We start from the raw sequence: 23744 nt of genomic DNA, 5'->3' as shown, positions 1-23744 counted from the left end.
AAATTCTACACGCTTCTATAATTCGCCTTTTTCTCACTTCCGGGTTTCGCGCTCCAAAAAAGGGCCAACTGCTGACGTCATATTTGGGTTGCGATTTTTTTTTTTTTGCCTCTTACCTCTTAAATTGTATGTTCCCCGTTTTTTCTGTGTGTATTTGTAGAAGCAAAAAAAAAAAAATAAATAAAATAATATAAAAAAAGTTTAAATCGACAAACGTGACTCAGGTGCATGACGCAGTTGTGACGTCGACGACCAGCTGACCAAACAGGAAGTAGTTTAAACGCTACACGATGGTTTGAGAATTGCAGCGTAGTTGTTGTTTACGTGATGTTTTCTTTTGGAGTTATGGAGTCAGTGGGAATTAGATGGGAATGGACATGTCACAGGATTAAAAGCAAAGATTTATAAAACTGAAATATAAAAAGAGTGTGCGGAACTAATGACTTAACTGCAAGCCAGTGGCTTGTGCATGTGCGGGTTTGGGCTGCAGCATCATCAGCTCTGAATCCCTGATGGCATAAACATTTCCATATATAGGCTTTGGATGTGGTTCGAGCAGCAGATCCTTGAGTGGAATGTAAACAGCAACATACTCCCACGGACACTACCACGTGGACACACCAAAACAACAACAACAGAAACCTCGATCCAGCGCAACCATGTCGTCGTCTGAGCAGCTTATCGAGATTGTCATGGACAACAGATCGTATAATGTGAGCAAGAGCAAGCTGATCGAGAAGAGCGACTACTTCCGGGCGCTGTATAGCTCTGGCATGCGGGAGGCTGGAGAGGATTCAGTGCAGCTGCAGGGACTGAGTGCACCAGGCCTGGAGCTCGTCCTGGAGTTCATTAACACCTCCAAAGTCCAGGTGGTCAACGAAACCCTGGAGGATCTCATCGAGACAGCGTCTTTCCTGCAAGTGACGCCCATCCTAAAGCTTCTTCTGTCTGAAATCCGCCTAGACAATTGCGTCGAGGTCTTCAACCTCTCAGAGGTGTACGGCACACACGAGCTGCGCACGGCATGCCTCAAGTTCATGAGCTGCCACTACCACCCCATGCTGCGCAGACCCGAGTTCCACACTCTGCCTGCTGAGCTGCGGGAGCAGATCAGGGAGATGCGGATGAGGGGCACGGCCACGCTGGTGGCAGTCGGAGACTTCGTGGGCACCTGCCTGGACCTCGCTGATCAGGATGAGCCGTGGTCCATGCTGCGCTACGGGGAGCGAGAGCAGCGCTGGAAGCCGCTCGCCAACAACCTCCCTCCAGACATGGTTAACGTCAGAGGGTACGGGTCAGCTGTGCTTGACAACTACCTCTTCATCGTCGGTGGCTACAGGATGGCAAGTCAAGAGATTGGCGCAGCACATTGTTACAATCCGTGCAGGAACGAATGGACTCATATAGCTCCTTTAAACCAGAAAAGGTACTGGCATCACATTAACGAGAGAGAACAGGAAGTCACACCCTTTGTTGTGTGAGTGCTGTGTTCACCTGTCGATGTTGTGCTTGTGCTCAGGGCTAACTTCAAGCTGGTGGCAGTGAGTGGGAAGCTGTATGCGGTGGGAGGACATGGTTTAAGTACGGTGGAGTGCTATGGTCCTGAGCAGGACTGGTGGACCTGCGTTTCCTCCATGCCTGATCCTCTGACTGAGTTCTCTGCATGCGAATGCCAGGGCATGATCTACGTCATGGGTGGCTACACAGCCAGAGGTGTGTATGTGCCAACACACACACACACAAACATGCACATGCACACATACAGGAAGTGGTGCTGTAATCTCAGAGGTAGAGTCGATCACAGTTGTGTATCTGAATAACGAGATTGCTTGTCAGTCCTTTTTTCAGTCTCAGAATATTTGTGGACTCAGTTATGTCAATTGTCGCAAACTTAAAGGTTGAGAATAACCTCGTTATCTGGACATGTTTATTCCGAGAACTATTTTTTTTTTTTTTTTTGGAGACCAAGGCACATTTTCTCTCTTCCCCTGGCAGACAGGAACACAAACGTGTTGCGCTACTGCCCCGCGTCAGACACGTGGTCTGTGTTGCACACTTGCCCGGCACACGTGCGGAAGCAGCAGATGCTGTCTGTGGAGGACATCATCTACCTGGTGGGTGGCTACACGCGTGACCTGGAGAGAGTCGAGCATGTGAGGGCCAACGCTGCCGAGGACGCGTTGACGGTGCAGTCGTATAATGTGCGCACAGGTGAGTGGCTGCAGCTGCGAGCGAGTGTATCCAAGTCAGGCCTGAACCTGACATGTGCTCTGCACAATGACGGCATCTACATCATGAGCCGTGACGTGGGCCCACGCACCAACCTCGAGCACCGCGTCTTCCTCAAGTACAACGTGTTCAGCGATGCCTGGGAGGCCTTCCGTCGCTTCCCGGCACTTGGCCATAACGTGCTGCTCTGTTCCCTGTACCTGCCCAACATCCTCTAGACCAGAAGGCTTGAAGAAGATGTTTAAAAAAACTGGTCAATCCTACAGCTAGGTCACATGGTACTGGAGATAATTGGAGGGTCATGTTCAGGTTCATGTTCAAGGAACCGAGACCCTGATCCACACTACAGAAGGTGGACTAATTCATAATTGCCCTATAATTGACTCAGTGGTTGTAACTCACTGGTTTACGATCAGTAGCAGTTTAACAGTCTCTCATGCAGATGAATTGAGGAACGTTGCTTTACCATGTTGCTTTACAAACACTGACTATGGGCACAATTTTATTGCCGTAGCAGATTTCTCAATCTTGCACAAAACCTACTAATGCCAATGCATGCACTTACTTCCTGTATCCTTCCAATCCAGAATATAGTAGTGTGCTGCTGATACACAAGTGATGCTTGGCTGTGAAGGGCCGTGGTTTTACATGGCCATAATTGTGATGAAACACTAAGAGTGATCGCAGTGTTAGTAGTCATACCTTTACATAACTTGTTCAGAAAATTACCACTTAGGCCTTAAATTTGGGCATCTGACAAAAAAGCTTGACCAAAACACCTGTGATTCTTTTTTTTTTAAATAAGAAGATGTGGAGGGCTTGTGAAAAGAGAGCAATGAAATGTTCTGAACATTTGGAGACAGTCTAAACCCACTTTTATATTTATATATATGTTTAGTGAATTTCAAATGTTATATATATATATATATATATATATATATATATATATATATATATATATATATATATATATAGTACTGTGCAAAAGTCTTGGCACTCTTTTTTTCTTTTTCTTTTTTTTTTTTAAATACAAACTTTGTTATAGATGTTTATTTTCTGACTTCTACATTATTGATTCAGTACAAAGACATTTTAGATTCCAAACATTAGTTTTCCAGCACAAAATGAAACGTTACAGAAAAATGTTTGTATGTCAGTAAAGAAAGCAGCAGATTCCATAAGAGACACTTTTCAGATAAAAACATAATGAAGGCTGCTGGGTTTCGCTGCAGAAATAAGAAGCGAGTCGACAGTCAAAGTCTCCAGAAGAACTGTGATGCTTCTGCAAGATGCTCAGTAACACTTCCAGCTCATTTCCTTATAAAACTGCACACACTGTATCTGAGAATACATTTATTTTAAAGCGAAGGATCGTCACATTAAATATTGACTTTGTTTCATTTATTACTGTTTACTGCTCTTTATAGTATTTTTTTTAATGTAGAAACATTTAATTTCATTATTTCTGAAGGCATCTTTGCTCTGCAGCATTTCTTTTCATGTGCCTAAGACTTTTGCACAGTACTGTGTATACTGTTGGATATTCTCACAGATGCCTTAAAAAGGTCAATAAACCATGCAGAAACAGTAGGTGTCTACACTGTTATTTGGTTGAATTGTGTTTTATTTTGTCTGAAAACACACACACACACACACATACACACAAACATCACACTGTTAACTCCACTGAGAAGACCATTCTTGAACAACAGTCTTTTTTAAAGGCCGTTGTAGGCAACAAACCTAACATTTATTTCACGTTCTTCATTTGCACAGCTTCATGGATGAAAATGGGACACAGTGTTGTGGGAGCTGATTGTTTAGGGTGAGGATGTGTTGGTTAGATGGGCTGCTCTGGTGATGAAACGGATACGGCAGATTTGGGGCTTTTGGTTTAGTGAATTTCAAATGTTTTTTTAGTAACAAAAAGTTTGATTCAGTGAATCAGCAAACAGAGTTCCATCCTAAAATAACACTGAGATTACTGTAGAAATCTGGAATTCCAATAGCTGCCATTTTTGGTTGTTGTTTTTTCAGGGAACATTTTTATATCCAAAGCTATTTCTGTTTGTTTTGGTCCTTTAACATTGTGAAGATTGAACACCTGCTGTCCTCTTCATCCTAGTCTGTGGTCATGTTCTTCTGTCTGCCAGAGAGGTCACGTCCCGTCACGCCCTCACACAAAAAGCGTACACTGAAAAGCCTGGTTGAGCATCTAATCAGCAGCACAATGCAGGGTAAAGGGACCTGATAAAGTGTTGCTCCCTCACAGTTTACTTCAGTTCACTCATTAAAGAGCTGTGATTGTGCTCAGCTGTGACCGACGGTCTGGGTCTCTTCTTTGAGGCTGGACTTTTGGATATAGTACCTTCATCACTGATTAATCACTGATACGGTGACTCATCACGCCAGATTGCGCCGTGACAAATCATTTTTCCAACATTTGTCAACCTGGAAGTCTTTAAATGTAAAGTAACAGATAAAAGATCAAAGTCAGTGTAATTTCCGTCCCTTAAATGCACTCACAGGTTATACACACATCAGTCACCAGGATGAACCACAGGCATGCCACGTAAATATTGCCAGTATTCATAATAAGTGAGATGTGTATGTGTGTTTTAAGATCATTTTCAGAACTAAACCATCCATGGCTAAGTAGAGAGCAGTAAGTGTACAGTGTGGATGAATTAAGAATAAACATGTTTCATTAGTCGTGCTAACTCCAGTATCCATCTTAATATCCTCAGTACTTCATACGCTGTAAATTCAGGGAGCTTACTGTACATTTTGACGTGGATTTTGTTCAACATCATAAGCAGACATGCTCCCTGACAATTCAGCTGTCACATTTCTGTTTGTTGGCCAAACACAGATCTAGCAATCATTCAAAAAAAACAAAAGTGAAATCGTTCTGGTCCAGTTTTAAGGTGCATCACTTCATATTTCGCTGAAGGTAAGGTCACAAGCCGAACCATGAAACTTCTGCTTCAACTATCGTAGCTAAATTAGTTTAATGTACCTGTAGTATAATACTTAGGCAATACTCCGCAGATGTTTTCTCCTCAGTGTGTTATATGGCCACTCTGTGGCGCTATATCTTCATTCTAAAATCATTCAGAACATAAAATATGTATTGAGTGTAGCTGTGATGCGACATCCAGTCAAGCTATAATTACAAATTAGTAAAAAAAATAAATAAATAAATCAACTACTAACAAATGAAAAGGCAGATTTCATCACATTCACATTTCAGTGTATGTTTTGAAATTAGACACTGAATTAAATTCACTTCAGGGACATAGAATATTTACTGAGTCTGTTGACGTGCACTGCAACAAAAATGACAGAAAGTGAAATTTTTTCTAGTATTTCCTATTATACAATTGCAATCAACCAAATATAAGATTATTACACTTATTTCTAGATTTTTTTTCCTCAGGTCAAGCATGAACTTTTCTCTTCTTGGCAGATAATTTTGTTTATTTCAAGTGCTTGTTTCTAGAAGGAAGCAAAATTATTTGCCAATAGAACAAGGCCATTTAAGCTTAAGTAAATACTGTATATCTAGAAATAAAATTAATGGTCTTATATTTGTTATATAATAATCCTTTATTCAAGATTCTTTCACTTGCTCAGATATCATTATTCGCAGTATGATGCTGTTATTGTTGTTGGAGAATAAAGTGAATAAGATGCGTGTCTCTTATGGATCTCTGACGTTTGTGCAGGCCATGAACAATTAATGTGTTTAGCCAGGGAACGTCATCCTCGTCCCGCTGCATCGGCTTCTTTGCTAATAAACTCCGTATTTGAGCTCAGACTGAATGTTCAGACTGTAGTGGTTCTGTGTGTACGTTCTTCTGTACAGCTTCCCCACAGGCCACATGACCCTTTCACGAACATCAGTAGGTCATCCTGATGCAAAGGTTTTGTGTGTGTGTGTGTGTGTGTGTGTGTGTGTGAGAGAGAGAGAGAGAGTGAGAGAGAGAGAGGACATGAGTCAAGTGCATGAATTCTCTCAGCAAGTGTTCAGCATTCAGAACAAAATGAATGAGTCCTATAGAAAGGAGTCATGTTGAGAGTGCTGGAGAGAGATAAAGGGGACGTATAGTATGAGACAGAGGGGGTTGCTGAGAATGAACATGAGAGTAGGACACGGGAGAGGTTGGGGGAGGTAGACAGAATGAGAGGTGGCTGAGAGAGAGAGAGAGAGAGAGAGAGAGAGGGAAGGAGGGAGGGAGGAGGATGCACAGCTCTGCGGTGCTACAAGGACAGTGAGCTTCTCAGAGAGAGAGAAGAGAGACTTGATGCTCAGCCTGAACACCATACAGCACGAACTCACCTACCACCACACACAGCTGACCAGCAGGCAACGAGGGTGGATCTACTTCATCAGGGGCATCTTTTTTTTTTCTTTACAAAACAGTAAAGAAGACTGAGCATCTGGAGACTATTCATAAAATGTCATTTTTCTTTTAGAAACCCACCAAATGCAGGGATCGTTTTTTAGTAAGGAAAAAGAGCGTCTGTTCTCTATTCGTATCTCTGTTCTGTGTCTGAATGAGAGTGTGTGCAAACCTTGCTAAGCTTCAGGGTCACACCGTTGCGGGTTTGTGAGCCACAGTGCTGTGTGAGAGGAGCCCGAGGCAGAGGCAGAGAGAGGCAGAGTTTTGGGGAACAAAAGAACTGTTGGGTCAAGAAGTACCATGAGTGAGTCTAAGAAACGTGAGGTAGAGCTGAGGGATAAAGCCATCATGCACCAGCAGAGGAGACTGAAGCAGGCCACGCAGTTCATGCACAAGGACTCGGCTGACCTCCTGCCTCTGGATGGCCTCAAGAGGCTGGGGACGTCCAAAGACTTGGTGAGTGCCTTTTGCTGTCCATCATTTCAAAGCAGCAATTTCACACAAGTGACTTGGTTATGGTTACATGGGAGGGAGGCGTGTGCTGAGTAATTATAGAAAGAAGAGCACAAAATCTCATTTTGAGTCTGACTGAGAAATGTGATGACCCAAATGACTTACATACATCTAGCACACTAGATTATACTGTAGACTATAGATCTCACACACACACACACACACACACACACACACACACACACACACACATGCAACACAACCAAGTGCATTATAGAAATGATATTCTGTCCCCTACATTCTCTCCCAAGTATTAGAAAGAAAAGTTTAAAATAACTTTAAGGTGATTTACAAAATATTAGTTAGTCAGTTTGATGTTAACTCTCATTCATTTTTACGTCAGCAATCCTGTAGCATGTCCTACAAAGCGTGCTCCACACGGCCCAACAGAACTTGTGTGTGTATTGTCAGCTTGTGTTCATATAATGGCAGCAAACGCAGGGGAAGAGAACGCTAATTATCTGCTAACATTACATTCAATCCCACAATGCTTCTGATTTTTGAATGTTTAAGGCTTTAGTGTTCACTGTAGGTTTGGAAGCTTGTAGACAGTGAGTTTATACCATAATGTGTTCGTATGTGGAGGCACTGTTAGCATAGGCTTCACGTTTGATCATACTGTTCTGAACTCAGGAACGGTCTCGTCAACTCCGAGTTCAGCAAGTGATGTCATATTAACATGGCCGCTCACAGCACGAACAGTAAACACAGCAGCACTTCTTACTTTTAAGTGAGTTATACTGTATATACAAGTATTAGCTTTATTTCCATCAACATACAGACATTTTCACCTGTTAAATCTGTAACACTGACTCTACAGTTCACTGTTTTGAGGAGGAAAATATACATCACTCATCACAGTTAGCTGTTAGCTTGTTGCTCTCAAAAGACAAACATGGAGGACTCCATGGTTTTTCCCCAACTTGTACCTTGAACTCCTGGAGGTAAAAAACGCTGTAGTTCTGATCTCCGACTTCCCACTTTCATGTGACTTCCATGAACAGTTTTCCACTCAAGTCTCCATCAGTGAACAGTTTGATAACTTCAACACAACAGACTTCATGTTAAAACTGTAATGAATTTCCTGGTTACACAACTGCACTATTTGTCCATGTAAGTACACAGTTATAGAAGGGAATGATTTATAATCGCACTATCCGGTGTCACCCAGATGAGGATGGGTTCCCTTTTGAGTCTGGGTCCTCTCAAGGTTTCTTCCTCATGTCGTCTCAGGGAGTTTTTCCTCACCACCTTCGCCTCTGGCTCGCTCATTAGCGCTATACGAATAAAATTGTATTGAATTAAAAGTCAAATTTGGCATTAGTCAGTAGTTATGGCTTTCAGGCTTTTAATTACTACACAACTGAAAAGTACTCCTTGTTCGTATCCTCCTTATAACATATCTCTCTCTCCGTCTCTCTCTCTCTCTCTCTCTCTCTCTCTCTCTGTCTCTCTCTCTGTCTCTCTCTCTGTCTGTCTCTGTGTGTGTGTGTGTGTGTTGGGCCTTTCTGTTGCAGTAAAATAATTACTGCTGTGATCTTTTATCGCAGTTTTGATTAGATGGCAAACACCCAGAAACACAATCCAAGAAACCTCCATAACAAGTGAATGTGTGCGTCTAGCAGAATGAGCTGTCAGGGCATTGTGTGTGAGTGTGTGTGTGTGTGTGTGTGTGTGTGTGTGTGAGCGTGTGATTGCAGTGTGTATTTATATCAGCACAGCAGGGAAGAGCTGAAGCTTTCCCTCTTTTAAAGCAAGCTAGCTGCTGCTTCTTTCTGATTCAAAAGGAGAGAATCACACACACAAACACACACCACCATCTCTGTAGTTCCATACACGTATTACCGTTTATGATCTGTCCTTATGTTAATCCTGGTATTTTTCCAGGTCAGTTTAATAGGTTAAGGTGCATAGGCCCATTAGTGGCAGTTCAAATAATAATAATAATAATAATAATAACATTAAACCAATACAGCCTATGCTGTTTGTCATAACCAGTTACTTCCAGACTCGCATCAGACACACACACACACACTGAGGATAAATGATGATGTGGATTGCTCACGAAGCAGGTAAGGTATGAGTACTGATGTGTTCCATGCACACAGGCTTCAGATGCACTCTGTTCTGCTTCCATTAACACAGTGAGTCACGTGAAGCAGCTCCCCGTTATGTAACGGGCAGATTTGTTGTTCTGCTGTCTATCCCCGAGGCACTGCACTCACACTCTCAAACTTTAAATCTCTACATGGCTTTCAATCTCTCAATCCTTCTCTCTGGAATCACTGGCCTGGTGCTCAGAGATATGTGCAGTGATCCTGTGATGGGGCGAATCAAATCACACCTATTCTAACAACCAGTAAGAACACCCAAACCACCACCACTAGTCTCCAGCCTACCCTCAGCCAGTTATTCACCCAACAAACCAACCAGATAGCAAACCACCCAACCAACTAGTCAGCAAACCACCACACTGACCAGCCAGTTAGCCACCATCCTGACCAATCAGCCCACAGTCCAGCCCACCAACCATCCACAACACCCAAAGACTGCAGTTCTTATAGATTCCAGTGGCAAATATTTAAATCCCTGAAAGCTTTTCCCCACACATAGAGTTGCAAAGGTCTGGTGTCCCACCACAGACAGTGCACTCGAGCTACTCTGCCAGTCCAAACTACAAGACCCTCAAAACATAATGATTCACACTGGCACAAATGACATACACCCCAAAGGAGACAGAGTAGCAGACTGTGTGAAGAAGATGGCTGAAAAAGCTCATATGGTTTTCCCAAAAGCCAGTATAACCATTTCAACGGTTTTGCCCAGAAGAGATTACTCCTGGAATCTCATTAAAAAAAATCAATGAAAATAATCACCAAAGAGTCACAACATCTGTGTGAGACAACTCCAACATCCCCACAGCACCCAACCCTAACAGATACGCATCTATTTGACCATGTACACCTACACCAAGAGGGCATCAGAATCTTTGCCAAAAATCTAAAGGATGCTGCACTCAGGAGAAACCCAAACAACCAGAATCTACAGAACCTCAAGGCCAAAGACCACCTACCAACTACCACACACCCCACCAGCCACCTAGACAGAAGGGACACAAGTCTTGGGACAACACACACCATGTTCAGCACAGCAGAGCCATGCTCAACAAATCCCAGTCCAACAAATCCCATCCTAGCAAAGCACAGCTGCAAGGACCGAGTCCAGATGTGCACAGGGACAGGATCCCATCCTCAGCAATGCCCTGCGGCGGAGGTCACCGTACAGTGAAGCTCCACCTCTTTTACCTCTACAGCATCTCACGTACGCTGATGTAGTTCGAGGTAAAACACACCCAGACTCCACAGAAACTGGAGAGGTTCGACAACTACTACAATTAATTTGCAAAATACTTACGTAAACGCTTGAACCAAACAAAAAAGAATATGAAATATTACAACAGTAGGCCTATGTGTCCTTTAGCTGTGCTTTCATATTAATATTTTTAATACAAATCAAATCCTCTGTAAATATGTTTAATTGTACTAAAATATTCATATGCTTGTGATGTTCCAAACAGAATCATAGACTTTCTGTATCTTAACTATACAAATTCCTCTCTTTCACCTCTACTATCACTAACTAATTTTACAATGAAGTCACTTTCTATGAGTTCCTGGAATTTTCAGGGTTTATGTTCATCAGTTTTAAGAACCAAAAGCTCAAATGCAGAGTTCCTAAAAAATGCAAAACATGACATCATCATACTGCTGGAAACATGGTGCCGTTCAGACGCGGAAACCCTCTGTCCCTCAGGCTACAGAGAAATCCTTCTACCATCCTTCAAAAGAGGGAATATAAAACATGGCAGAGACTTTGGGGGGGTCTTCGTTTGGTATAAAGATGATCTTACACTCTATCTTTCAATTGTAAAGAAAGAGCTGACACATATTTGGCTTCAGCTTAAACAGGGTGTAGTGAATAATGACAGAAGCCTATTTATCTGTGCAGTTTATACTCCACCTGCAGAGTCCCCATACTACACCGATGACTTTTTCCACAATCTCCACACAGAAACCTGCCATTTTCAAGCTCAGGGGAATGTACTACTGTGAGGACAGGTTCAGAAAGTGACACTACAGATATTCATGGAAAAAATCTCCCCACATAATCTAACAAAAGATCAAAAATGAACCGAAATAAACTAGAAAAATTAGAAACAATCATAAAAATAATCAGAAGCCACTCGACTACCAAATTGGCTGAGGCCCTCAGGAACCTGAAAGAAAAAGTACAGCACTGCTGAAATGCAGAGAGAGTTATTAAAACTGTTCAACCTGCTTCTCCAAGCTGGCTGTTTTCCTGACATCTGGAACCGGGGGCTGATATCCCTGATTTATAAGAGAGAATTAGACCCCAACAGCTACCGGGGCGTCTGTGTGAGCAGTAATCTGGGGAAGGTTTTCTGCTGTATCATCAACACCCGGATCCAGACCTTCCTCACCGAACACAGTGTCCTGAGTAAGAGTCAGATCGGCTTTTTACCAAATCATCGCACTACTGACCACATTTACACCCTACACACTCTAATCAAACAGCACGCTCACCAGAAAAACAAAGCCAAAATATCTGCAGGTTTTATAGACTGTAAAAAAGCATTTGACACACGGGATTATTCTATCAAGTTTTAAAAAGTGGTGTAGGGGGTAAAGTCTACGACATTATCAAGTCTATCTATCTGAACAATAAATGCAGCATAAAACTCGGCTACAAAAGGACAGAATACGTCACTCAGGGGCGCGGGGTGAGACGGGCTGCAGCTCGAGTCCAACTCTGTTCAATATTTATATCAGTGAGTTAGCGGTGTTACTGGAACAATCTGCAGCCCCTGGACTCACCCTAAACAATACCGAAGTCAAATTCCTGCTCTACGCAGACGACCTGCTGCTGCTGTCTCCTACTGAACAAGGCTTACAGCAGCACCTGGACCTGCTGGAGCAGTACCGTCAGAACCGGGCCCTGACAGTCAACCTGGCCAAAACCCAAACTGTCATCTTCCAAAAGAAAGCCAGACTTCAGGAAAACAGACACCAGTTCACTCTAGGAAACACGGCCCTAGAGCACTCGCTACACTACGACTACCTCGGGCTGAAACTCGGTGCTTCAGGAAGCTTTGATCTGGGAGTGAACGCACTAAGAGAAAAAGCACGAAGAGCTCTTTATGCAATCAAGAATAAATTCTACAAAATAAACATCCCAATTTGAATCTGGTGTAAAATCTTTGACAGCGTCGTTGCGCCTATTGCGCTGTACGGATGTGAGGTTTGGGCTCCACTCAGTACACACGACTACACGAGATGGGATAAACATCCCACAGAGTCCCTGCATGCAGAATTCTGTAGAAATCTCCTAAAAGTTCAAAGAAAAACACCAACCAATGCATGCAGGGCAGAATTAGGCCGATTCCCACTGATTATACCTGTACAAAAAAAAGAGCTCTGAAATTCTGGAAACATCTTAAATCAAGTAACGAAAACCCAAGAGCTAAAACCAGTCCCCTCTGTCAGCTGGTCCTGAGACTCAATAACACACTAACCCCTAACACACTATCCGCTAACACACAGCAGTCTCAGACCAGCTCTGCTCACCAAAGTCTAATCAGAGTCAGTCAAATTACTGAGCAGATGAGAAGAGCGTATCTGGAGCACTGGGACAGTCAGACCCAAACCCAGTCCAGATTACACTGCTGTCGGCCCTAAACAGAGAGTATGAACTGGCAGAGTGTCTCTTCACCATCAGAGATATAAAGCAGAGACACATCCTGACCAGGTACAGGCTGAGTGAACACAGTCTTGCCGTGGAGAAGGGCTGACACAGGAGAACCAGGAAAACAGGAGAACCTGGAACATGGAAGAACCTGGAATACGGGAGAACCTGGAACACAGGAGAACCTGGAATACGGGAGAACCTGGAACACAGGAGAACCAAGAACACTGGAGAACCTGGAACACAGGAGAACCTGGAACATGGAAGAACCTGGAATACGGGAGAACCTGGAACACGGGAGAACCTGGAACACAGGAGAACCTGGTACACAGGAGAACCTGGAAAAAAATCACCGAAAAAAATCACGCACCAAATCCCAAATTTCTGCAATTTAACAGAAGAAGAAAAATCAAAAATCATTCTAGAAGAAGGAAACACTGCAGCCTTTGTTGCAAAGTGTGTGTCAGAATGTGAGAGCCTGAGGGACAGCGAGACACTGAGTGTCCTGCACACACACTCAATACACACACCATGTTCACACACTCACCTGTTGTTGCTGCTGTTGTTGTTTGCTTATTATGTTTTTTTGTTGTTGTTGATTATGTTTGTAATGTTTAAATGCAGATATATATGTATTATTTGCATAACTTTTAGTTTAGTCCCCCAGCACTATTCGCTTTGGCAACAGTGTGATTTATAACATTCATGCCAATAAACCACTGCTGAACTGAACTGAGAGAGAGAGAGAGAGAGAGAGAGAGAGAGAGGAGGTTAGAATGAGAGAGAGAGAGAGAGAGAGAGAGAAACTGAGCATGCTGTAGCGTAATTGAACATGTGTCCTAGTGCAGGTGTCAGACGAGTAATAATAAGCATCATTTAGATCTGGCGTCAGGAGCTACAGCTGCAGGAGTGAGAGCAGATCTCCTCATCTTGTGTGAATCAGGGAGAGAGTGAGGACACTGCAAAAAAAAAAAAAAAGACAAGTGGAAATATGTTAAATATAGACACATTTTTCTGGTATTTCCTATTATAAGGTTGAAATTAACCAAATATAAGCGTATTAAACCAATTTCTAGACATTTGTTACTAATTTCAAGCTCTAAATTTTCTTATTCAGATTATTTTGCAAATTTTGAGCATTTATTTCTAAAAAGCAAAATTATCTGGCAATAAAGTAAGAACATTTAAAAGCTTGAAATGAGTAACAGATGTCTAGAAATAAGTTAATAATAACTTGTATTTGTTTTATTTTAATCTTATAATTGGAAATAGATACTAGATACATTTGACCATATTCGAGATATTTTCAATTGATAAGATGCCATTTTTTGCTGTGTCTCAGAAGTCCAAAACCCTCCATGCGTTCAAGCTACAAAGTGGGGAAAAAGAATGCCTCAATGTTCGTCTTCAAAAAAAAAAAAAAAAAACATCAAGTGAAAATATCTTGAATGTAGTCAAATGTATCTAGTATTTCCTATTATAAGACTACAATAAACCAAATCTAAGATTATTAATAATAATGAAAAAGTCTTGTGCTGTTTTCTAACTTTAAGCAGATCTTTCTAGAAAGAAACACTGAGTAACAGGATAATCTTCTATTTGATTTCTAATCATCTCATAGTAAGAAATATTACATAAATTTGCCCATTTTCTAGATATTTATCCTTGCTGAGATAATATTTTGTAGTGTATGTAGATTTTTTTTTTTGTCTCTTGCTCTCTCAGCACAATTCCCTGAGCTCAGGAGAGACAAAGTGCTGACACACCTGAACAAGAAAAATCACGCAGAGAAAATATCGTAATTAGTGTTTGGACAGTTGAAATGGATTGATATTGTGATTTTGCTTTTGGCTGAAGCACTTTGGATTAAGGACAAAATTACCGATATGAGCTAAAAGTGTAAAAATGTTATTAATAAGCATAATAAGGTGAAAATATACCACCACTTCCACTACGTTTCACAGACGACACCGTACGCTTTCAATCAGCCACATTTCTTCTACACTTTATAGATGTGCTTCCAAATATGATAATTCCAAATAAAAGACCAAATAAATAATTCCAAAATACTAAAATGTTGAACTATAACGAGAAATACACAAACTTTGTCTAACTGCACACTTCGAATAGCATCATGCTAAGAAGTGCATCGTTTAACTGTCACATGGGGAAGCAGAGAGAAGCAGAGAGAAGCAGAGAGAAGGACCGAAATATTGAAGGAGCAACAAAATAGAGACGGATGAAGACATAACAGCGAGAGGGAGAGAGCAGCTGGTTTAGCGTGCTGTGTGTCACCGGAAGTCTGCCACTGTGCTGGGGAGATCAGGAGGGGAGAGAAGGCATTAGCAAGGTCACATGGCTCGGGATGAGAGAGCGAGATGAGTCAGTTGTAGTCTCATAATTAGCTTTTAGTCTGCAGGTTAGTTAGAACACACACACACACACAAACACATATATACACATTTCAGCTAATATTAGCTACTGCAGTCCTGTAGGTCACACAGAAGCATTTGTCTCAGTACCTAATTTGTAAGCATGTCCTAAAATGCTTTTGTGAATTTGATCCCAGATCCGCCGTGTGAAACGACATTGCCTGTTCTAGTCTTTCGTCTTCTACGATGTGGGCCTTTACTACAGCACTGCTTTATCTTCCACAGGCCAGGAGTTATCTTCCCTGCCTCAGGAGTTCATCTGCATTTATTTAGATTGATCAGGACAGAGATTACTTTTCCTGACATTAGCGCTGCTGCTCGCTGTCCATTTGGCTCCGACATCAGCACATTTCCTGTTCCTGTTTAACAAGGAATGATACATTTATGCATCAATCATAAGGGCCTTAATTAATCTAAGCACAAACATGTAAAAAAAAAAAAAAAACTGGCCTGAAAGTGAGATTTAATCCCCAAAAGTGAACTCAGTAGTGCTGTTTCAACAGGTGCTATTATAAACATGACATCTTAGCAAGTGAAAATATCTTCAGTATTGTCATAATTATCTAGTATTTCTATTTATAACATGACAATAAACCAAATATAAGATTATTAAACCTATTTCTAGGCATTTTAATGTAATTTAATTTCAAGCTTAAAGCTATTGGCAGATAATTTTGCTTCTTTCTAGAAATAAATACTTAAAGTTAGCAAACTGAGCTTCCAATAGAATCATTTAAAGCTTGAAATTGGTAAAATAAATAAATAAATAAATAAATAAATAGGTTTAATAATCTTATATTTAGTTTATTTTAATTGTATAATTGGAAATACTACATCAATTTCATTATATTCAAGAGAGTTTCACTATAGCAGTTCTTGCTGTAGTTAGACTAAATTTTGAGAAATAAATCTAGTTTTAGAAATCAGAACTTAGTAGGAAGAAGTTCGTTCAAGTTACAATGCGCACCTTCATATATATACACACACATACAGTGCTGTGCATAAGTCTTGGGACCCCCCTTTTTAGTACAAAATTTGTACTGTGGATTTTTCTTTTCTGACTTCTACATTATTGATTCCAAACATTAGTTTTCCAGCACAAAATGAAATGTTACAGAAAAATGTTTGTATGTCAGTAAAGAAAGCAGCAGATTCCATAAGAGACACTTTTCAGATAAAAACATAATGAAGGCTGCTGGGTTTCGCTGCAGAAATAAGAAGCGAGTCGACAGTCAAAGTCTCCAGAAGAACTGTGGCTGCTTCTGCAAGATGCTCAGTAACACTTCCAGCTCATTTCCTTATAAAACTGCACACACTGCACCTGAGACACTGTTTTATTTTTAAAAGCAAAGGGTTGTCACATTAAATACTGACTTTGTTTCATTTATTACTGTTTAATGCGCTTTATAGTATTATTATATGCATTATTAATGATGATATGTGAAGCAACTTCTCTCAGGAACTTGTTGGAGAATTGGAGGTTTGACTGTTACGTTAAATTTTTCAGTAGCTTTAAGGAGGCCTGAAAGCTCGTGTGTGTTGTGTTGTGTTGTGGGTAGCGTTGCCACCTCACAGATCCCGGGTTCGATCAGCCTTGGGTTACTCTCTGTGCAGTTGTGTACATGTTGTCCCTGTGTCTGCATGGGTTTCCTCTGCGTTCTCTGGTTTCCTCTCAAATCACAAAAAAATCCAGTAGATGCACTAGCTAAGGTAAATTACCTGTAGGTGTGAATGTGTGTGTGTGTGTGGTGTCCTGAGATGGATTGATGTCTCATCCAGGGTGTATTCCCACCTCACACCCAGTGTTCCCGGGATAGGCTTCAGATCCGCTGACCAGGTTAAAGAGGTTGGATAAACTGGTTTGAAATGTTGAGCATACATTAGCACTATCATTGAGCCCCACCCTTGTATTTAGATGTGGGTCTCTGAGTGTGTGTGTGTGTGTATGTGTGTGTGTGTGTGTATAATCGTGGTTCTCGTTGTTCATCCTAAAACTGCCTTGCACTTGTTTCTGGTAATTTTCTGCACTTCACTTAATAGCGAGATGCTTTGTGTATTCTTCCACACCTCTTTCTGTAAATCACTTTGGATAAAAGCATCTGCCAAATGAATAAATGCAAATGTAAATGTACTAAGCCAAGGTTTGTGTTCACAGTGATACTAAAAAAGACTAGCATGCACTAACATGCACTCAGCTTCCATCAGGAGCTCGCTGCAGGATATATAATATAAGGTGGATGGCAGTGCATGAGATCAAACACCTTGACTCTAAAGCACCACAGGAGTTAGAGAGCCCTTATTCGTTTCTCCCTCTCTATTCTGTTCTCCTTGCACATTTTTTTGTTGTTGTTTTTATGGGTAGAAATGACAGGGATTTTAAAACGCTGAGCTTTTCAAAAAAAAAAAAAAAAAAAAAAAGCCTACAATAATACAGAGCAACACCATTGTTTAAAGTGCAAATAATGGTATGGCAATCAGTTTTGCCAGTCTCCATCCACCACCTCTCTCTCTCTCTCTCTCTCTCTCTCTCTCTCTCTCTCTCTGGCTCAAAAAGGCTATAAATGCCCTCGCTTTTATTTTTAACACAGCATAGTAAGCAATCCACACTTTTATGAGCATTGTTCAAAATTCTGAAGTGTACTGTAAAGTCAGTATAAAGCGCACCAATTTGCTCTCCAGTGCATATTTAAAGTACAGCGCTGACACATTTTTAACTTTGAGATCTTCATTTACAGTTTGTTTTCAAAGTGCAGATAAATCATAAATGAAAATTGTCATTTTTAATACATGGTTGTAAATCCTTTGCGGTCAATGACTGCCTGAAGTCTGGAGCCCATAGACATCAGCAGATGCTGGGTTTCTTCTCTGGTGATGATCTGCCAGGTCTTTACTGCAGCTGTTTTCACTTCCTGCTTGTTCTCGGGGAGTTTCATCTTCAGTTTTTCCTTCAGCAAGTGAAATGCAGCTCAGTTGGACTCAGCTCAGGTGATTGACTTTATATAGTCCATTATAGAACATTCCACTTCTTTGCCTTAAAAAAGTCTTGGATTGGTTTTGAAGTAAGCTTCAGGTCACTGTGCATCTGCACTGTGAAGTGCTGTCTAATGAGTTTTGAAGCATTTGGCTGAATGTGAGCAGATAATACAGCCACATACACTTCAGACCTCAATAAATACAAGAGAAACCGTTCCACTGGCAGTCACACGCCCACGCCATAACATGAGGTGGTACGCTTCAGATCATGCGCAGTTCCTTTCCTTCTCCATACTCTTCTCTTCCCATCATTCTGCTATATGTTGATCTTTGTCTCTGTATCTTTATCTCTGTATCTCTCTGTACTGTATCTGTACAGAGGATGTTGTTCCAGAATTGTACAGACTTTTTTTTTAAAGATGTTTTTGGCAAACTCTAATCTGGTCTTCCTGTTTTTGAGGTTTACTAATGGTGTACATCTTGTGGTAAAACCTCTGTATTTACTCTGGTGAAGGCTTCTTTTGATTATTGAATTTGACACAGATACACCTACCTCCTGGAAGGTGTTCTTCACCTGGCCGACTGTTGTGAAGGGTTTTTCCTTCTTTCACCAGGGAATGAATTCTTCTTTCATCCACCTCAGTTGTTTTCCGTGGTCTTCTGGGCCTTTTGGTGTTCCTGAGCTCAACAGTACCTTCTTTCTTTTTAAGAATGTACCAAATAGTTGATTTGGCCACAACTAATGTTTTCACTTTCTCTCTGAAGGATTTGTTTTGAATTTTCAGCTTCATGATGGCTTGTACCACTGGCAGTGACAGCTCTTTGGACTTCATATTGAGAGTTAACAGCAACAGATTTCAAATGCAAATACCACACTTAATCAACTATAAACCTCTTATCTTCTTTCCTGTAAGTGAAATAATGAGGGAATAACACACCTTTTTTTTTTTTTTTTACCTAGAACTGTTTGTTTTAACTGTGTCTTCAGAACACAATATTACAGCAGGTATATGTGGTTAATATCTCTGACACAGTCCTGCCTGCATGAGGCTGCATGTCATGATGCTTTTGAAGGTCGGTTTGTTACAACAGAGGGCAAATTAGATTTCTGTAATGCACTTGTGTCTGACTTCCCGGATTTGGAACGTGTCTCATGTGGTTTGGTGTGACAGAGGCAGTCTAATGCTGATTGATGGTGTAAATGGCCTTTAGCGAAAAATCTAACTGAAGATTTTAAAAAAGGAATCAGGTGCTTGTGCTTAGTGCTATATGGTGTGAGAGGTTTTATTATTCGACTCATCCCTCAACCCTTACAGTGGTGAAAACTAAATATCTATGTTAGTCATTTTCTTTCATCTAATCATAGAATGAACTAAATATAGCAGTGCTATATAGTACATTCCGGTATAGTGTTTTCACTGAAATGCTGAGACATTATGTCATGTTACAGTCATTAGAGTACACCACAATCTTCAGTGCTTTATCCTGGTCAGGGTTGTGGTGTGTGCAAGGCGAGAACACACTGTAGATAGAACAAACAACACACACATTCATACTTAGTTACAATTTAGACTTGTTGGTCTGCTTACATGCATGTTTTTGGGAGGTGAAAAGTGGAAAGCCCTGAGAAAACCCACAGAAACCCTAGGAGAACATGCAGAAACTCCACACGGACAGAAACCCGAGCTATATATATATAAAATCCTGTCTTTATTGTTTCAGTTACATCAGGCACATGGTGAGAGTGGTGCTGGTGTGCTTTTAGGAAGCAGATAGAGCAGCTTGATGAAGAGCAGACTTTTCTTGGCCTGCACCTGTCACCACCAACCAAACAATTATATTCCACATCCTTTACGTGATACTGTATTGTGTTTAGCCATTATAAAGTTATTATAAAGACCATGCATAACACTCCATATTATTTTATATTATTAATCATTTCATTGTTATGTATATAAACATGCTGTGTATACTATACATCACTGAGAGAAAATTATATTCCAGAAATAATATTCCGTTTATTTCAGTATTTTTGTACCAAAGCTCTAGTTTAAGTCATTAATTTCGCTGACTATTCCTGTTAAAATGACTATTTCAACATTTGATAGAACCTTTAAACATTACATACTGTTTGTTCTGTTATTTTATTATTAAATCTACACATAAAAATGTAACGAATCTTCACAGCAACAGGTATTATAGAAAAACATATTAAAATGTAGAAAGATGTATCCATATATCCACAAATTATGTGCATATACACAAACACGGACATTTTTGTACACATATGCGTCACAGATAAGCCAGAGTAGAGCTAAAGGGCATGGTGCAAACGTATGTTGGTTAAAAAATGAGTTCTGACTGGTCCAGTGGCCATATAGCTTGTGGGATAAATATGTCTGTAAGTCTTATGTCTTTTAGTGCATGCTTAGAAGATGGTACAACTGCAAAGAGAGAGTAGCCAGGATGACTGCAGTCCTTAATACGTCTGTCTGCTTTAGTCGAACAGAATTTGTAGAAAATGTCTGGGATGGAGAGGAATTTGCTGCCAGTCATAATCTGGGCAAACTTCACTACTGTCTGAGCTTTGTGTTCACAAAAAAACAGGCAGTGATGCCACTGATAAGAATTTTTGTATTGTGCAAGAGTAGAAGGTGAGGATAATTGTATTGGTTGAGGAACTGGTTCAGGTTGTTGATGTACTATATGCCATCAGAAGTCGATAATATGCTGCTTGGTACCATAAAAACAGTTTTCAGTAATATATTCTGTTACAATAAAAAAAGTGATTCATTCAATACATCCCGAAAAGACCCATACTGACCCACACTGACCCACACTGACCCACACTGACCCACACTGACCCATACTGACCCACACTGACCCATACTGACCCATACTGACTCATACTGACCCATAATGACCCACACTGACCCATACTGACCCACACTGACCCACACTGACCCATACTGACCCATACTGACCCACACTGACCCATACTGACTCATACTGACTCATACTGACCCATACTGACCCACACTGACCCATACTGACTCATACTGACTCATACTGACCCACACTGACCCATACTGACCCACACTGACCCATACTGACTCATACTGACCCATAATGACCCACACTGACCCACACTGACCCATACTGATTCATACTGACCCATACTGACTTATACTGACCCATACTGACTCGTACTGACACATACTGGCTCATACTGACCCACACTGACCCATATTGTCCCATACTGACCCTTACTGACCCTTACTGACCCATACTGACTCGTACTGACCCATACTGACCCATACTGACCCACACTGACCCATACTGACCCATACTGACCCATACTGACCCACACTGACCCATACTGACCCACACTGACCCATACTGACTCATACTGACTCATACTGACCCATAATGACCCACACTGACCCATACTGACCCACACTGACCCACACTGACCCATACTGACTCATACTGACCCACACTGACCCACACTGACCCATACTGACCCACACTGACCCATACTGACTCATACTGACCCATACTGACCCACACTGACCCATACTGACCCACACTGACCCACACTGACTCATACTGACCCATAATGACCCACACTGACCCATACTGACCCACACTGACCCATACTGACTCATACTGACCCATAATGACCCACACTGACCCACACTGACCCATACTGACTCATACTGACCCATAATGACCCACACTGACCCACACTGACCCATACTGACTCGTACTGATTCATACTGACCCACACTGACTCATACTGACTCATACTGACCCATACTGACTCATACTGACTCATACTGACCCATAATGACCCACACTGACCCACACTGACCCATAATGACCCACACTGACCCACACTGACCCACACTGACTCATACTGACCCATACTGACCCACACTGACTCATACTGACTCATACTGACCCATACTGACCCGTACTGACTCATACTGACCCGTACTGACTCATACTGACCCATACTAACCCACACTGACCCACACTGACTCATACTGACCCATACTGACCCACACTGACCCACACTGACTCTTACTGACCCACACTGACCCACACTGACCCATACTGGCTCATACTGACCCACACTGACTCATACTGACTCATACTGACCCATACTGACCTATACTGACCCACACTGACTCATACTGACCCGTACTGACCCACACTGATCCATACTGACTCATACTGACCCATACTGACCCACACTGACCCATACTGACCCACACTGACTCATACTGACTCATACTGACCTATACTGACCCACACTGACTCATACTGACCCACACTGACCCACACTGACCCATACTGGCTCATACTGACTCATACTGACCCATATTGTCCCGTACTAACCCTTACTGACCCACACTGACCCTTACTGACCCATACTGATTCATACTGACCAATACTGACTCATACTGACCCTTACTGACCCATACTGACTCATACTGACCCATACTGACCCATACTGATTCATACTGACCCATACTGACTTATACTGACCCATACTGACTCGTACTGACACATACTGGCTCATACTGACCCACACTGACCCATATTGTCCCATACTGACCCTTACTGACCCTTACTGACCCATACTGACTCGTACTGACCCATACTGACCCATACTGACCCATACTGACTCGTACTGACCCATACTGACCCATACTGACTCATACTGACTCATACTGATTCATACTGACCCATACTGGCTCACACTGACTTATACTGACCCATATTGTCCCATACTGACCCTTACTGACTCATACTGACCCATACTGACTCGTACTGATTCATACTGACTCGTACTGATTCATACTGACCCACACTGACTCATACTGACTCATACTGATTCATACTGACCCAGACTGACCCATACTGACCCAGACTGACTCATACTGACTCATACTGACCCACACTGACTTATACTGACCCACACTGACCCATACTGACCCGTACTGACTCATACTGATTCATACTGACCCATACTGACCCATACTGACCCATACTGACCCACACTGACCCATACTGACTCATACTGACCCATAATGACCCACACTGACTCGTACTGATTCATACTGTCCCACACTGACCCACACTGACTCACACTGACCCATACTGACCCACACTGACCCACACTGACTCACACTGACCCATACTGCTCCATATTGTCCCATACTGACTCACACTGACCCACATTGACATATCGACACTGTTCGACACTGCACTAGTTTTCTCCATGTTATGCTTCTGGATGGTGATTATGGTAATCACTTGACACTGAATAGTCAGGAATTAATGTGAATAAATTGGAAACTTCAAAAATAGCAAATGACTCAATCTGTTTAAACAAGCTTTCTTTTTACTTCACCATTAG

General features: G+C 41.6%; 2 protein-coding genes across 2 annotated transcripts in view; both read left to right on the top strand.

Annotated features, from left to right (window-relative positions):
• Positions 1-204: 204 nt before the first annotated feature.
• On the top strand, positions 205-3172 carry klhl42 (kelch-like family, member 42). The gene is made up of 3 exons (XM_026919038.3): positions 205-1426; positions 1520-1713; positions 1996-3172. Exons 1-3 carry the CDS (start codon positions 660-662, stop codon positions 2445-2447), a joined length of 1413 nt encoding a protein of 470 aa, XP_026774839.2. The 5' UTR covers positions 205-659; the 3' UTR covers positions 2448-3172.
• Positions 3173-6454: 3282 nt separating this feature from the next.
• nrip2 (nuclear receptor interacting protein 2) overlaps positions 6455-23744 on the top strand; it is a 32359-nt gene continuing 15069 nt past the window's right edge. Inside the window, exon 1 of the mRNA XM_026919935.3 lies at positions 6455-7091. Coding sequence (XP_026775736.1) covers positions 6936-7091 — 156 coding nt within the window. The 5' untranslated portion in view covers positions 6455-6935. The remainder of the gene's footprint in view (positions 7092-23744) is intronic.

Source organism: Pangasianodon hypophthalmus, chromosome 9 (assembly GCF_027358585.1).
Source record: "Pangasianodon hypophthalmus isolate fPanHyp1 chromosome 9, fPanHyp1.pri, whole genome shotgun sequence".
NCBI lineage: Eukaryota > Metazoa > Chordata > Actinopteri > Siluriformes > Pangasiidae > Pangasianodon > Pangasianodon hypophthalmus.
The sequence above is the reverse complement of the archived record's forward strand: the minus strand, read 5'-3'. Positions and strand labels throughout refer to the sequence as shown.

Bases quoted from the DNA above. Each gene is read 5' to 3' on its own strand.
- klhl42 (XM_026919038.3), top strand. From the start codon at position 660: ATGTCGTCGTCTGAGCAGCTTATCGAGATTGTCATGGACAACAGATCG. The intron at 1,427-1,519 runs GTACTGGCATCA...GCTTGTGCTCAG, and splicing joins GCTCCTTTAAACCAGAAAAG to GGCTAACTTCAAGCTGGTGG. The intron at 1,714-1,995 runs GTGTGTATGTGC...TTCCCCTGGCAG, and splicing joins GGGTGGCTACACAGCCAGAG to ACAGGAACACAAACGTGTTG.